General features: G+C 44.3%; 1 protein-coding gene across 1 annotated transcript in view; it reads left to right on the top strand.

Annotated features, from left to right (window-relative positions):
* The first annotated feature begins 5,051 nt into the window (after positions 1-5,051).
* Positions 5,052-17,731, top strand: part of NAMPT (nicotinamide phosphoribosyltransferase) — a 32,673-nt gene continuing 19,993 nt past the window's right edge. The window contains exon 1 of the mRNA XM_074163902.1: positions 5,052-5,189. Within this exon, the coding sequence (XP_074020003.1) occupies positions 5,130-5,189 (60 nt within the window). The 5' untranslated portion in view covers positions 5,052-5,129. The remainder of the gene's footprint in view (positions 5,190-17,731) is intronic.

A 17,731-nucleotide genomic window follows, 5' to 3' on the forward strand; every position in this document is an offset into this window, starting at 1 on the left:
TAGTTGCACCAAACCTAAAGCACAAAGGAGTAGAGCTAAAATTCTGTTCTTTCACCAGCATATTTGAACAGAAAAATAACAGTATTAAGAGATAATGTTGACATTCAATCTGTCAATATGCCTTGAAACTATCATCCAGGTAAAGGGAGCACAGGGGATTGGTTCGGGCTCAGAATCAACAAGCAAAAGAAGCAGAAACTCTTCACGAGGGAAAAAAAAATCACACTCTGCATTACCATGGTGTGTGCAGAAATTTCAGTCACATAGATCTATGCAACTGCGATGGGACTCTCACGGCTAGATGAAATAAATTTCAAGTTTTGCAACAGTGATCGAAGAAGGGATATAATGTATTATCCATCTTAATTTGTCTGTCCTTGTACACTTCCTCAGACATCAACCTGAGGACATATTTGCAGGATAGCTTTCCTCCAAATACAAGAGCAGACTACATTATAGAATTTATATATGTAAAATGCTGACTGGACACTTCTGCTACGCAGAATATCATTTATTATCAGAAATCCCAGGGCAATAAAACATGTCCCTGGATTTATATGAATTTATTAAAGCTACCATTAGAGCTTTGTTTATTAAAAATATCTAACATGAGTTCCTCTAAAAATCGCTCACATGCCAAAGGAAAATGTTAGAAGATAATTACTGAAGAACCCTGGGTCTATCACTATGCTAAACAGTATCAGAAACAATTTAGCTGAACTCACATTTAGATTGAAGAACATGATTTCTTGGTGTGGTTCCACCTGAAGACAGAAGTTAAGCCCCACATACATTACAAATCCTGGTTTCAATAAGACAGATGAACAGTCCAAAGTCAGTTTCACAGATAATAGATGACAAACAGAGCACAGGAATGGAGTGTTTGAGGTTCCTAGGACTATTCCTCTTTTGCCGTTGTAACTATACTCCCACCATCTACTGCTGCAAGAGATGTATTTAATTTTTTCCAAACTTAAAATATGTTCTCTTCACCAGAAAACCGTGATTTAATATAGTTCTGTTTAGCATAATACCATTTTCTATTAATACTCTGAAGTCTCCTAACTTTACAATATTTCATTGCAGATACGGCTTTAGATATGTTCATATGAGCTAAATTAAGCCATTATTCAAGTTCTGGCACATCCTAAGGTACAAGAAAGAGCCAGCAGGAGGAGGAGGAAGATGCTAACAAAAATTATGTATGAGCAAATCATCATTAATTATTCTACTGAAGGCTTGAAGATATATCAGCAGGATTCTGTAGAGAGGAACATAATTTTTTAAAGAAAAACAAGCAGCCCTGTAGTATCTGTCTGACTTTTCTAATTTCTTGCAACAGTTAAGATAAAATACTGATCTGATAAAATTATTCTTTTTTCTTTTTACTAATCTTCCTCATATTAAAATAGACTTTACAAACAAAAATTAAGATTTGTCCTTTGTGGCAGAGAAATTTCACCATGAAAAATACACAGATTAAGGATGTGGTAAGGGGGGAAATTCTGATGTAAACAACATCATGGAAGAAAGTTTTGGGACAAAACGAGGGAGATTTCTATATAAAGATAATTTCAAATTATCCCAAAATCTTGTTGTCACAATGATGGGACACTCCACGAAAGGAATCCTCAGAAGGAATTAAGGAGGAGTCAAGTCCAGACAACTTCAGAAAAATCATTTTATATTTCAGGAGGATGTGGAAAAAGATAGAGCATCTTTCTAGACTAGCTAATGGAAGTGAGCAGACTGGGTTGGCTATGCAGCAAGAAACAAGGCCAAGAGATGGAAGGGGAAGAGTTACAGAGATCCTCAAGAAAGAAAATGGAAATTTCAACTTTTTTTCATTGTGAAGGGGAAGTAACGGTTAGAAGATTAACTTCAGGTCCATGGGACTGAACAAGAGCAAGAAGAAAATCTGAGACAAGGAGAAGAGTTTGTGGCAAGTTCATGGAGGAAAACAGCAATAATAGCAATTACCATTGCTACTACCAGATTTTGTTGCCAAAGAGCACATAGACAATCTGGCAGAGGGAAGAGTACAGGAAACTCCTGATACACATATTCTCTTAACGTTTCCAACTGCTTCACTGACTTTTTCCTGCTCCATGGGAACTTTTTCCCTCCTGAGAAAACTAATGAAAGTAATTTCATATAGCTTGATTATTGTCAGTAGCTGTCAGTGTTTACCCTTTTTTTTTTTAAACAGTAAGTACATGGTTTAATAGTAAGCAGTCACAATTAAACGAAAGACCTGGTGCATCTCTCACATGAAATGGCATAAAGCAAGAGCACACTGAAGTCAATAGGGCACACAATGGTAATTGAAAGAATGAGGCTCAGAGTGTAATTATGGATCAACCGGGACCAGAATATCTGGATCCCATTCCTGATCTTATTCTTTGCAATTTATTGGATATTCATATTTCTATGAAAATCTGACTGGTGAAACCCGTCTTTTCCAAAGCATCTTAATAAACAGTTACTAGTTAAACAATTTGGGGTTTGGATTTGTAGACGATCAAATGCCAACCTAACTGTTAATTCACCAATGGTTTTACAGAAAAGGCTAATTAAGCAGCTTTCTTAATGCAGTATTGATCAGTAGTATGGTCAATATTTAATGCTATTATTTTTCCAAACATCTGATTAGTAGAGAGCAAGAAGACCATCTTCCCATCATGAAGGAGCCATGATTGCGCCAGAAACCATATTTTCTATTTCCTCCAAAAGAAGCAATGTTTCCTATTGTCACAGAACAATTCAAACAACAGCTTTCAAACAATAGCTAAATATGATTTACACAGATTAAAAGACCAATTACAATTATAACGAGTATAAAAGAAAGCTTTTGGAAGGCATTTGTATCTTTACATGTAATTTCAGATCAACACCTACTTAAAAGAGGGCTAGGGAAGTATTGCTCTATAAAAAGGTATCTTATTCTTCCACTGGAGCAACTGCTTCTGAACAACAAAGGCAGAGACAGCGATTTTGGTGCTCTGGAAGGCCAGGTAGTCCTTTCCCATATGGCAATCCCAGCATCTTGATAATGGGAGGCCTGACTGGAATAGCCTATACTTCGCTGTTTGGTCATTGCCCTCCATACAGCGGCTGCAGCTCTTTTTCAAGCACTCACACGCTTTCCACTTTCCCCAAGTTCTCCACCTTGTTTCCCCGTCTCTTTCCCCAAACTGACTCCAAGCATAGGCATCAGGGGAGACCTTATGGCTCTCTACAATGACCTGAAACGAGGTTGTAGCAAGGCAGGGGCCAGTCTCTTTTCACAATTAATAGGCAATAGGACAAGAGGAAATGGCCTCAAGTTGTGTCAAAAGAGGTTCAGAATGGATATTAGGAAAAATTTCTTCAGCAAAAGGGCTGTCAAGCACTGGAACAGACTTCCCAGGGAAGTGGCAGAGTCACCATACCTGGAGGTATTTAAAAGATGTGTAGAGTGTTGGTTGATGACAAACTCAACATGACCTGGCAATGTGCCCTTGCAGCCCAGAAAGCCAACCATAAACTGGGCTGCATCAAAAGAAGCGTGGCCAGCAGGTTGAGGGAGATGATTCTGCCTGTCTACTCTGCACTGGTGAGACCCCACCTAGAGTACTGTGTCCAGCTCTGGAGCGCCCAGCACAGGAAAGACAGGGATCTGTTCAAGTGGGTCCAGAGGAGGGCCACAAAGATGATCAGAGGGATGGAACACCTCTGCTATGATGACAGGCTGAGAGAGTTGGGGTTGTTCAGCCTGGAGAAGGCTTCAGGGAGACCTTATAGCAGCCTTCCAGTACCTGAAGGGGGCCCACAGGCAAGATGGGGAGGGACTCTTTATCATGGAGTGCGGCAATAGGACACAGGGTAATGGTTTTAAATTGGAAGAGGGGAGATTTTTATTAGGTATCAGGAAGAAATTCTTTCCTGTGAGGGTGTTGAGGCACTGGAACAGGTTGCTCAGAAAAGTTGTGGATGCCCCATCCCTGGAGTGTTCAAGACCAGGCCGGATGGGGCTTTGAGCAACCTGATCTAGTGGGAGGTGTCCCTGCCCATGGCAGGGGGTTGGAACCAGATTATCTTTAAGGTCCTTTCCAACTCTAACCATTCCATGATTCCACGTACTGCTGAAGGACATGCTTCAGCAGTAACTTGGCAGTGCTAGGTTAATGATTCGACTTGATGATCTTAAAGGTCTCTTTCAACCATAAGGACTCTATGCCCCTCTTCTTCCTCCTCCTCCTCACACACGCCCAATGGCCCGGACCCACACCCGGTGTACTCAATAGCCGCTGCAGTTGTCCTCTCCTGGCAGCAGCGCGGTGGCAGGCGGCACCCGTATCCCTCTTGGGGAACCCGTCCTCTGACCCACCCCCCTCCCCCAGAGAGGACGCTTCTCCTCACGGGGCATACCGGCCAGGCCGCACGCCCTCCCAGCCAGCCCTACCCCCGGTGCGGCTGCAGGCCCCCCCGCTTCCTCACAGCCCGAGGGGGTAGGCGGGAAGCTGAGCCCTCCCTCACGGCCGGGCCCAGCCTCCGCGGAACCGAGGCTGCCGCCCGCCCTTTCCCGTAACGTCTCTGAAAACCGTCGAGAACCGAAACCGCCCCCCCCAACCGCGCATGCGCAGGCCGCCCCCCTCAGCCCCCAGCCGGCTCGGCCGAGGATCCCTGCTGCCCCGCCGCCGCGCGCCTGGCCAATAGGGAGAGAGCGCGCACCGGCCGCGCGGTGACGTCACTCAGCCGGCCCGCCCGGGATCCAGTCAAAGAGAAGGTGCAGCACGGGGGCCTGCCCCGCCCCCCGTGGCGTCACGGCCACCTCCTCCCTTCCCCTGCACAGACCGTGCAGCGGGGCCAATCAGAGCCTGCCTGGGCCCTTAGCCCCGCCCTACTCGCGCGGTGACCTCACGGCCCCTCCTTCGGCGGCGGAGACGGGCGGCCAATCAGCTGTGCGGGAAGCCGCGCGAGGTCCCCGCCCCCTTCAGCCGTAATCCCCTTTCTCCCCGCCCCGTCCCCGTTCCCCCCTTTCTCCTCTCTCCCCCCAGCACCGAGCGCCTGGCGGTGGCGGCGGAGCCCAGCCCAGCCCGGCCCAGTCCTGTCCGTGCGGGCGGCGGCGCCTCTCCGGTCCCAGCGACATGGAGTGCGCTGCGGCTGGGGCCGAGTTCAACATCCTCCTCGCCACCGACTCCTACAAGGTGGGCGCGGGCACGGCGGGCGGGAGGGGGTCACCTCTGCGGGCGCCCTGCCGCCGCCGTCACACCAGACCCGCCGGGGCGCTCCGTACGTGGGGCGCCGAGCCAGGCCCTTCCCGCCGCCACTGGCTCGCTGTCCCCTGCCGGCGGCCGGGAGGGCCCCCCCGAGGCGGCAGGGAGGGTGCCCGGCCTCGGGGTGGCGCGGGGGGTAGGAGGGGGGCGGCGGAGAGGCCTGGGCAGAGGGCTGCCTGCCCCAGCCCCGTCCTGGGGAGGGGGCAGCCGAGCCTGCTCCCCACGCCGGGTGCCCGGGGCCGCGCTGCCGGCGGCGGCCGGGCGAGAAAAGAAAGTGAAAGCGGGCGGGGGGGGCGCCCCGTCGGGCAGGGCAGGGCTCGGGGGGGCTACCGTGGCGGCAGGCGGGGGCTGCGTGCCCATCCGGCGGGCTGCCCGCCGTCCCCCGGGGAGGGGAGCGGGCGCACGTGTGGCCCCGGTGGGCGGGGGGGAAACGAGGAGCGGAGTGGGTGCTTTTTTTTTTTTTTTTTTTTCCTCTTCTCTTCCCGTGTTTCGTTTCTCCCGCGTTGGTCACCTCGGGCGGCGAACCCTGCCGGCTGCCTGCAGCTTTGTACCTGGTTGCGATGCAGAGCCCTCCGAGGAGGAACCCCGCCTGGCTCAAGCATCCGTATTTTCGAGTCCTCTGCTTAGTTTCCTGGTCATTGCGGTGTCAAATTTGGTAGACGAGGTGATTCAGAGCAGGGAGTTGCACTTCCACAGCCCTCCCTTCTTTCCGTGAAAATCGTGTTGCCGGATAGCAATGGCCAGGTTCCATCGCGCTGGCCGCACTCCGGTCCGGTGGTCACCGGCGGACGTGCCTCAGGACATGAGTGTGCCCAGACCCAGGTCCCCCCCGGCGCAGCGCTGCGTTGATGTACGCACGGGGTTTCTACGCACCGGGCAGAGCCAATGTGTGGCTCCCCGGGTCTGGTCATACAGATGTGCCCTGCATTGCCTCGGCAGAAAAACTAACTTTTCATTTCTTCAGGAGCTGCGTTGCAATGTCAAAGAGGTTGTTGGTGCCCTAAACAAAACTCCAGTAACAGTCCTGGGTATCATCATAAAGCATTTATGATGTTATAGTCTTTTAAAGATTTGATCGCTCAGGTGGGTTTCGGGGAGGAGGGTACTTCTAGATAGAATAGTTGAAAAAAAGCAAATATGATGTTATGGCCAGGTCTTGTTACCGGCGAATTACCAAAGTACGAGCCTCAGTGCGTGCTCTGATTGCTGACTTGTGCTGTCGTACCTTTCCCAGCTCCTCTGTGACATTATTATCATTGTATACTTCTACATAAAGACAGTCTTTTTGTAAAGAAATTCTTAACGTTTATTGTCGCTGTTTGTGGGAAGGTGTGTTGGAAGACTGGAAGATGCTGATGCATCTTAGAGCAGCTCAGTCAGAGCATCCTCACGCTGCTACTGAAGGCTCATAAAACAGCTTTCATTGAGGACTTCATCTAGCTACAGTACTCTTTAAGAACTATGTTTAAGTGCTTGTTACCAAACTTATTCAAATGCTTTTCTTCCATGTCTGAGATTAATCACATTAATTACTGTAGGCCTGGGTTTAAACACTATCTGTTTTAAATCTAATTTGCACACTACTTTTCCTAAGTTCACTGCATCTGCTGTAGGGTCAGTGGTAGTGAGGAGCACTGCAGTGACAGATCACTAGTTTGCTTCTGGTTTGTTTCCTGCTTCGTAGGAAAGACGACTTGGAAGCATTTCAGGAATGGTAGAAATCTTAGAGGTCAAGTAAAGGCTGAGGTGGGTTTTTTTTTTCCAGTTTAAAAGTAAATTTGGATGAGGCTTTCTGTGGCAGGTAGGAGCATTTTCTATTATATTAAAAACAGTTGGAATGGTGTACTTTGTTTTGTTAGGACTGTTCAAATTGTCTCTCTTCCTGTATGCTTTTTTTCCAAATCTTAGGAACTCCAGCATCTTTGAACAATACTTAAACAAGTAGCTTCTTTTATCTTGTTGGGTAATATGAGCAAACATCACTTATCTTCTCTCTGGATGATACTGTCATTTCCTAATCAATGAAAGACACTTAGTGAGAGCACTTTCAGCAACAATTGCACTAAAATATCTGATAGTTTGCAACATCAAGCTTTTTACGGGAGTTACCAAACACTCTTACTAGCAATTAAAAGAAAAATGAGAATTGATCTTGTGTGTTTTTCTTCTTCTTTTTTTTTTTTAATATTTCTGCTATATCCACAATTGTAGCATCTGTCTGTGTGCAGTACTGTCCGTATATAATGTTCAGACTCTGAGAAAAAACATGGATCCGTTCAGAAGCTTACTTGGTGATCCTATTGCAGTAGATGCCGATCCGTACAAACTAATGTTGGTGACAAAAGTCATGTGGAAATAAAGAGCTTGGGGGGGTGGGGGTGGAATATATGTGCAGACCTTCCTAAACAGTAGGACCCTAGCTTAGGCAGCTGTCTGTGAGTAAAAAGTTCTGGTGTCTCAGGGTCATATCTGTCACAACTCATTAGTCTGAGTGTTAGCTCCAGTGTCCCAGTTCTCTCTTGCTGCAGTTGGAAATTTGGGGTGGAGAGAAAATTGGTTACTGGTTTAGTGCCTATAAAAATGCAGAAACAAAGTAATTTGGTAGGCAAAGATTCATCTGTTGACAGTTAATCCAGCCTCCCCTCCCTCTAGACTATTTTCCTCTGTGTACATCATAGGATATTTCTTCTTAAGTCACAGAAGATTATAAAATAATTCAGTTTCAAAATCTTAAAAGCTGTTATTGAAAAACTGAGTATTGTGCTAATTTCTAGTATAATTAATATTTCTAGATAGGAATTGTTCCCAGTGCGTGAATTGCAGAGGCTTGCTACATCCTGGATCCAGTACTGAGCTTCCATTGTGAACTGGGAATTTTACAAGTGCTCCAGGATCTTAAGGCTGGGCTTCCAGTTGTGCAGTTTATGTCTAACCCACGTAACAAGATAAGTGCTCTTACATCAGTTAGGTTTTTTTTCCTTGCTGTGTACTTTATTGCATATTCTTAAGCTTCTCCAAATCCCCCGACAGTGTAATTCCTCCTGTGTGCGGGTTATTATATGCCATTCCTTCAGAGTCTGGGCACGGGCATATGGCGTGGTGTGCGTGCGCCTTGCTGATAAATGACAGCAGTCTCACTAATTCTTTGGATCGTAAGACTTCAGAGAGATTCATCAATGCGATGTTATCTAGGGAGCCTCTTTGTTTGCATGCCCAGTACAGCAATGACGCTTTTAATAATGACGTTTTCTGCTAGTGACTCGGTATTACTGGAAAAGGGAAGCACTTGGAGTCAAAATCCTTGTTGCTAGAGAGCTGCAAGTGAGGGGTTATCAGCAGGCTCCTTGAAGCTCGCTGTTCATGCTGTATGATGGCGTACTCTTGTGTCCGCACCACGAAGTCCTGGCAGTTTTGACCCTCTGTGACGGTGAGGGTTCTGTTCACTCATGGTGAACAGAACCCTCCAAGTAGGAGGGTCCATGCACTTCAGTTCCTCATTCATGTCACACTGTTGACTGTGGTGGGTTAACCCTGGCTGAACGCCCACCAAAGCTGCTCTATCACTGCCCTCCTCAGCTGGACAGGGGAGAGAAAATAGAACACAAGGCTCGTGGGTCGAGATAAGGGCAGAGAGAGACCATTCAGCAATTACTGTCATGGGCAAAACAGACTCAACTTGGGGAAATTAGTTTAATTTATTGCCAATCAAATCAGAGTAGGGTAATGAGAAAGAAAAACAATTCTTAACGCCTTCCCCCCACCCCTCCCTTCTCCCTGGACTCAACGTTCCTGATTTCTCTCCCTCCTCCCCCTGAGTGGCAGTGAGTGGCACGTACCAGGCCTGGGTTGGATGGACCATGAGCTGCAAGTGGGAAAGGCTATCAAAATAGGGACTGAACCTTGTTCGCTAAAGTAACAAGAGCTTAATTTGCTTTTACCAATTAAATGTATTACTGTTGCTTGGAATGTTTTGTAATTAAGCTGATAGCTATAATAAGCTGCCATGCAGTTGCCCCATAGGAGTAGCTGACTTTCTGTCTAGACTGTAAATGAGATCTGTTTCAGAATTTAATTCTTTCTGGACACTTCAAGGAAGCCTAAAAGATACTTTTTAACTCTATATGCCTTACATGTTGGATCTTAAGTATTTGTCATTTTGAGTGACTAATTTTACTCTGCATGGATGTAGAAGAGCACTTACTTCTGGAGCACTTCACGTGAGTGTTTATTCCAGGCTCTGACAGCCTGTATATCCTTTATTTAGAAGCCTAGAGGTATGGAAGGAAGAGACATGCATATTTGTTGCTTATTGCTTTTGACTAGTACTTACTGTCTGCAAAATACTCTTTTCAGCAGCCTATATATGTGTACATGTATTTATTAAAATCTTGTGCTTGGGGTGTGACTGTGTTCTCCTGTAATTCTGTCCATGGAAAAGCATTGGAAACTTCTGGCCCGGCATTCCTGGTAAGCAATCTTCACTCAATCTAGGTTCGTTATCTTCCAAGTTTTGATTCGCAGTCATGTAGTCCTGTTACAAACACCAAGTCATCATTGCTCTAAGGGAACACCACAACTGTACAGAATTCAGCCAATTTTTAAATTAATGGAAAGTAACTCCTTCCAGAGTCATTGCAACTTTCATTGTTGAAATGGTAAATGTTTTTCTTTCATTAAGGAACAGCAAACTTGTAGCAGTATGTGAAGTAGTACAGCTGCCTATTCACAAATGTGTAAACAGTAAACATAAGGCATGTTGTCATCTTTGTTATGATAATCTTGGATGCAGAGCACACAGAAAGTTTTGACGGTAAAGAAATCTGCTGTTACCTTTTTTAAACATTGTATTTTCTCTGAGCCATTTAGACTGTGCTCGGTTCTAGTGCTTACACTTGACCTTGTTTTTCAAATGAATGTGGACCTGGTCACTTACAGCATCTCTGCTGATAATGTGCAGCTTCCATAAGAATTCAGTTGCTCGCATGTGCTCTCATTAGTTTTCTTACTACTGACTGATCTCTTAACTTTTTTTTTTTTTCTCACTCTAGTCCTCTTATTGTTCATTAGGCATATAAGAGATGATGGATGAACTAGAATACAGAGGCATTAGAAGTGGTACAAGATCAGTCTTCAGTCATGACTTGCAAAAGTTTATCCCTCTCATCTTATAAGAGCAGATATTTCCCAATATTGTCACTTTAGGTCTTAAACATTTTCTTAACCTGTGTTTGCTTCACTTACGCGTTTTTAATAAGGGGCCTGGAGTCTCTCTAAGGCTACTTTCCTGTGGCAATTTGAAGCTCGTGTTTAACCAAAATAGTAAGATTGTACTTGACTATTAGATTATTATATTTTTTTTGGTACTCACAAGTGTTTTTCACTTTACCTGCTGTTATTGGGTACCCTTTTTGTTGACTAATAAAGATTGATTCTTCTAAGGTTTCCTCTTGTGTTCAAGTAAGCTTATCTTTTAACCACACGGCCTTTTGGGTTGGTTTTCATTTCCACTTTTGTTTGTGGTGTGCATTCTTTTTGTGATAGCTTTGAAAGCTACTAAAGCATCCTTGTTGAATATAGCTGCTAGTCAGAGCTGCCAGCAATACCTTGTAAGTGCCGTTAGTGATGCCTCATCCCAGTGAGGTGTGTCTGATGGAGGATTCCCTTTGCTCCCAAGTACTGGTTCATCTCCTTGTTGTCAACAGTGTTGTTTTTCATACAGGTTATTGGCAACCTTTGCTTTTAACCACTCCATTGGTTAAACTTCATAAAAGTTTAGGTAAAGCAGTCGTTCAAATCGTGGCCTCTTTCCACAGTATTTGCAAATAATATGTGTTACTGTAAGTAATGGGCATCTTAGAGGTGCTTTGTAGAAGTGTCCCCAGTGTAAACGCGGTAAAATCCTGTAACTCAGTAAGTTGTATATAGGGGTGACGATCACCCAAATACCTCTTCCAGCATCAACAAGCCGTTCTGCCACTGCACCCCCAACCGTAGCTCTCACTTTCACTTGTCACATAAAACAGGCTAAGGTCAATCTTCAGCTACACTGGAAAGGATATAGCTCACATCAGTGTACCAAGAAGGTACAGTGACCTTGGGCCCTAATTACTTGCCGCAGACCTGAAATGCCCTACCTGGGTGGCGCAGCTACGAGCTTCCAGGGCTACGCTGCTTCTCGCTTATCTTCCACCTCTTCCTCTGATACGTCGTGTTTCTGGCTGTGCAGCGCCATGGGTTCAGTAGCCAAGTTGTTCTGTACCCGTTTTGCACTAAAGATCTTTTCCAAATAACTCCAGAAAGTTCAAATATTGTCTTAGCTGAATTGGTATCATCTTACCACGTGTAGAGTTTGTATGGTATGCTGGTTTTGACTGGGATAGAGTTAATTTTCTTCATAGTAGCTAGTATAAGGCTACGTTTCGGATTTGTGCTGGAAACAGCATTGGTAACGCAGGGATGTTTTAGCTGTTGCTGAGCGGGGCTTGCACTGAGTCAAGGCCTTTTCTGCTCCTCACTCTGCCCCACCAGCGAGTGGGCTGGGGGTGCAGAAGGAGCTGGGAAGGGAGGCAGCTGACCCCAGCTGACCAAAGGGATATTCCATACCATATGACATCATGCTCAGTATATAAAGCTGGGGCGGAAGGAGGAAGGGGGTGGGGGGGAATGTTTGGAGTGATGCTGCTTGTCTTCCCAAGTAACTGTTATGCATGATGGAGCCCTGCTTTCCTGGAGATGGCTGAACACCATCCTGCTGGTGGGAAGCAGTGAATGCATTCCTCACTTTGCTTCACTTGCATGGCTTTTGCTTTAGTTATTAAATTGTCTTCATCTCAACCCATGAGTTTTCCCTTTTGATTCTCTCCCCATCCCAGCAGGGGGGAGTGAGCGAGCGGCTGCGTGGGGCTTGGTTGCCAGCTGGGGTTAAATCCTGCTGGCTGGATACTTTGGGTTTGTTTGCTTCACTCTAAGCAGGGCTTAGAAGCATCTTTCTGATGGGTCATGTTAGCACCCACCTGACCTACCTGAGCACCAATAGAGAATTTGGCCATGCCTGACTTCTATACTCATGTCAGACTTGGTTTTCTCATATTTTCAAATGGTTGAGTAATACAGACTTAAATAACCTTTTAAAGTCCATTTCATTGCAATCTCTTGTAGAACAAAACTTGTAGATTGTAAGATTATTTGACTTTTATAGCAAAGGTTTTCTTATCTAGTGTATAAAAATGCAGCCATGACTGACCTCAGTCATCCCTCTTCTGTGATGAACATCTGTTAATTCCTTTTTCTTAAATTTTAACTATTCATGTTAGGGGTGCTTTTTTGGATGGCTGTTGTAAATGCAATTTGTGCTTCATAGTCTTTCTCAAATGGCTGACTTAATTTAGTTAAGTGGATATAGTCTTTGTGGAGGTATTCTTCGTTCAGAATATACCTTTATTTGGATGCAATTTAATAAGGAGTTATCACAACTGGATATTTCAGTCATAGTACATAACCTTGTTGTAGATGGTTGTTCCAAGGGGCTGTTTGTCATACTTTGTGTAGACAAAACCTAAACCACAGTCTTTGAACTAAATATCAAAAGGCCTTTGAAGATATTTTTGGGTTTTGTTTTCTTGTAAGGGTCTCTTAATCCCTGTAGGGGCTTTTGTTTGGTCTTTGTTTTTTTCTTTCTGCAGAGAAGAGGTTTCCTATTGACTTTATAGTCACTCCTGCTTCTCAAGAACCCATCTGTGCAAGTCCTGCTTCTGTCATCCCCTAACTGAAAGCACAGATGTATTGGTACTGTCTTGATCTGTAGTCACATAAAATACATTTCAAATACTGTACATTGTCACTGCTTCTTTCCACTCTTCTCTAGAATACAGAAGGATGCAAAACTTCATCTGACAACAAGGAAAGTTCAGGGGTTTTTTTGAAGCATAGTTTTCATTGTCTGAGTGCCTTCGCATGTTGTGTTGTGGGTTGTTGGTTTTTTTGTTTGTTTGATTGGTTGGTTTGTTGTTTTCAGTGGCATTCTTTGTGTCTTCTGTGAACTGTTCCTGTTCCCTAGAGCTTGATCCTTTTTCAGACTTTTTTTACCACCAGGCATTTCACTACATGCCAAACCACCTGACCATCGCTATGGTGGATGGGGATTGTTTCCCCGTGTCCTAGTGGTCCAGAAATGCCAGCTAAGGGTCAGAGCTGCCATGATGTTTTGTGGGCAGATGCTACTGCTAGGTATGGTGCAAGAAGCTCTTCCGAGAGCTTGGAAGCAAAACTGATGGCCCCAGATAAGTGAACAGGGGATGTAGGTCTTGTTCTTAAGTTCACATACCTATACAGCATGCCTGGAATAAGTTATGCTTGGAAAGTGTGATTGTGTCTTTAAATACTGAGTAGTCAGTGAGAAGCCTTGCAGACACCCAAAGGGTTTCAGCTTTATGGATAAAACTAATCGCTGTGAAGTGTCAAAAGAAGCACAAGTTATTTAAGTTTGCTTAGATGTAAATACCTTAATTGCCAGGGATGTGTATTTTCCACTGTTAAAATAGATTCTAATTTGTGAAGAATATAATTGAATCTTACATGTATAGCAGTTGTAAAGTTCATTATCTCTTTCAAGTTCTTGAAGCAATTTAATTGATAAAATGACTTTTCTATTCACAAAAAAATTTATTTGGATTTGAATCCCTAGAAATACCTATTTTCTGGACACTAGCCAGCATGTATATTTTCAGGTTAAGATCTAATCTAAGGTCAAAAAAGTTAGCTAAACCTGTGATTTAATGTTTGAGGAACTTGAGTGTTTTCTTTAGGTGGAAGCTGCCAGCAAGGTAGTCTGGGGGAGCTGTTTCCCCAGGTATGCTGCGTGAAGGATAAATCTGGCTGTTAGCATTCCAGCTTTATTTCAGCGCTCAAGTTCTGATTTGCAGGCAGAGCACCATGTTTTGTGACCATGCTTCAAAGCAGAGCTAGAATGGGAAGTCCCTAAAAAAACCTGAATGTAAATGCAGTAGGAGAATGTGACACCAATTCAATGTGTGCACTGTGCACCTTAAGCTAATTTTGGTCCTGTAACCGATTTGATAGAGAGAAGCATTTAGCTGGAGGAGATGTCTTTGAACTGCCAGAGTCTGATTTTTATCTTTTTTTTTTTTTTTAAGATCATACCCAAAGATCACACAAATTTCCATTACAATATAGGTGTTGACTTCAGCAACCAGCTCGTAGTTAGTAAGTTGGATGATTAAACTTCTTTAAAGAAACCCAGTAGGCAGCCTTATGTGGATATAGTTTTCTTTTTTTTGCTTGAGCTGTTGTGAATAGAACAACAGTGTTACATTGGTTTGCTCTAGAGCTTGTCACAAGAAATTCAGAGAGTTGGTTTGGAGAATTGTTCCTGGGACATCTGCCATGTAGACACTAAGCTGGTGGGCTCGGGGTTGAGCCTTTACTCTGAAACCATGAAGCTGTAGCATGCCAATAGGATGAAGAACGGAAATAAAGTTAAACTGAGTTCCCAGGTGATATAATCAAATCATAAAGAAGCGGCAACTTAAAGTCCAGTCCCAGTCATTTAAAAGAGCAATTTTTTTTTTCATACAACTGCTGTAACTTACTGAAGTGGCAACAGTGTGAAGCAAAGAGCTGCTTTCTGTGCCTCACAGTGAATGAATGAATGAACCTTCCAATGAATTATTACATGCCTTTTTTCTCAGAGTCCATTTACAACATCGGGATTTTTTGCAGGGTGGGTGGGTGGGTGGGTGTGTGTGTGTGTGTGTGTGTGTGTGTTCATGTTTCCATTAGTTAGAAAGATGTGTCAAACAGCATATTTTTGCGGGCACCACAGTGTGAGAGGTGATTTAGGAAGGGTGTGTGTTACATGCCTTTCTCCTTTAAGCATGATGATATCCTGAAGACAGTTTTCTGTGAGCTGGTAGTGTGATTTACTTTTTTGGAAGTTCTCTGTAGAACTAGAAAAGGACATGTTATAATTTGTGGAGTGAGACATTTCTTAATAGCTAGAACTAAATCTAAAAGTCAGGTTTTGTATTTGGGTTTAACTTTGCTACTTCTGCTTTTGAGGGGCTGTGGAATTGGAACACAATAGGTTTGTGCTCCATTAAATGCCTGCATTGCAGTGCTTTGTTTGAAGTAAAGGCAGAAAACTTGCAATGACAAGCTTGGGTTTTATTTGATTGGCCTTGAAAACCTCCTAGAAGTAAAGATAATGGAAAGATCTGAAAATTGACCTTTTTGTTGTTTGAACGTTTCCTTGCAGCATTAGAAACACAACCACAACAGTGTTGTGATGGTATAGGAGAACCAAAAAATTCAGTTGAGCGGTCTAGTTCATTGCCTAAGCTGAGCAAAATACTAAGTATAAATGGCTTTTGAGAGGGGGAAAAAAAAAAAAAATTTAAAATCCTTTAATACACAGTTTTAGCAACACAGGTAAGGGGAACTTACAAGTATTTTATTTTGAAAGTGTCAGTGGTACATTTAAAAGAAAAAAAACCAGGACAATAAGGAAGAAGTGGTAAAACTATCACTTTTCCAGTTCCTTGTGATATTAGACACTAAAGGTTTTAAGGCGATTTGGAGTAAGAAGCAGCAGCACTTACAGTGAACTCATGCTCTAACCTATAAATCTGGGGATTTGACAACAATTCAGACACAACTTTCACACCTTTTTGCAAGTTTTGTTCTGTTACATGATGGTGCTTTACTCTGCCATAGGAGCAGTTTTCTCTTATGGAATGTATAGGCTTGTTCACAGACTTCTCTTTTTCATAGATTCATAGATTGGTCCAGGCCGGAAGGGACCTCCAAAGGTCATCTAGTCCGACCTCCCCGCAGTCAGCAGGGACACCCCCAACTAGACCAGGTTGCCCAGGGCCTCGTCAAGCTTCACCTTGAATATCTCAAGGGAAGGGGCCTCAACCACCTCCCTGGGCAACCTGTTCCAGTGTTCCACCACCCTCAGAGTAAGAACTTGTTCCTAATATCCAATCTAAATCTCCCCCTCTCCAACTTAAAACCATTGCCCCTCGTCCTGTCGCTGCAGGCCTTTGTAAACAGACCCTCCTCAGCCTTCCTGTAGCCCCCCTCAGGTACTGGAAGGCCGCTATGAGGTCTCCCCGGAGCCTCCTTTTCTCCAAGCTGAACAACCCCAGCTCCCTCAGTCTGTCCTCACAGGAGAGGTGCTCCAGCCCCCTGATCATTTTGGTGGCCCTCCTCTGGACCGGCTCCATCAGGTCCATGTCCTTTCTATATTGAGGGCTCCAGACCTGCACACAGTACTCCAGGTGAGGTCTCACCAGAGCAGAGTAAAGTGGCAGAATCACCTCTCTGGATCTGCTGGCAACACTTCTTTTGATGCAGCCCAGGATGTGATTGGCCTTCTGGGCTGCGAGAGCACATTGCCTGCTCATGTCCAGCTTCTCGTCCATCAGCACCCCCAAGTTCCTTTCCTCAGGGCTGCTTTCTAATACCTCATCCCCCAGTCTGTATTTATACTGAGGATTGTTTCTTCTCAGGTGCAGAATCCTGCACTTGCTTTTGTTGAACCTCATGAGGTTCAACTGGGCCCACCTCTCCAGCCTGTCCAGGTCCCCCTGAATGACATCCCATCCCTCTGGCTTTTTGTCATAATTTAAGAAAGCTTTCGATAGCTTCACCTTTGGAAATGCCTTAAGCTGATTTATGTATCCTGTAATTTGAACATCGGTAGTATTACATTTATGTTTAATACAGAATTATGCCTTTTTCATGGAGTTTGCTTTTTACACATTAGGAGATAGCAATTTTGCGGGTTTAAGTTGCTAATGTTTAGAGTCTATGTGTTTTAAATGATACATTACTCAAATTCCTGGGTAGATTTACTATCAGGAGCTCAAAAAAGCTGTTATTGTTGAATCCAGTGTTACATTATATGTTCATATGACCAATTTCCATGTAATAAACACTTTCAGGCTGCAAATTTTTGTGCTTCCTTTATGCCGAATGTGAACTTTTTCAGATTGGAAAAAAGTCCACTGAGCAAACTTTGTGAGGAGGTACAAACCTCAGGTAGATTTTAACAGCGTTACCAGCAGTAACAGGCTTCATCATAATCTGGCCTTGGGAAACATCCTCCGCTCATAGTGAATGGAACGCGTGGAACTTTGTCAACGCCGCCTTGAGTCCGGATGGCTTTTATTTGAACTATGTAATTATAGCCCTCAAACTTCAATAAAATACAGTGGGCACCTCCACTTTGGTAGTAGCAGACAGCTTTGTGCTTCCAACTTTAGACTTGGCCAAAGTGTGGGAGAGTGAAAGCTGATCCTGTGTGTTGATGCTCAGTGGGGATCCTAAAATCCCACCTAGTGTCTTTCCCAGTTAATCAAAGCAAAGTCATCAGGGGAGTCGAAGAGCTGACCATGCAAATTGCTCTAGGGGGAAAGGCCTGACACAGAAGCAAAGAACAAGATAGGGAA

The sequence above is a fragment of the Numenius arquata genome, chromosome 2, assembly GCF_964106895.1.
Source record: "Numenius arquata chromosome 2, bNumArq3.hap1.1, whole genome shotgun sequence".
Classification (NCBI taxonomy): Eukaryota; Metazoa; Chordata; class Aves; order Charadriiformes; family Scolopacidae; genus Numenius; species Numenius arquata.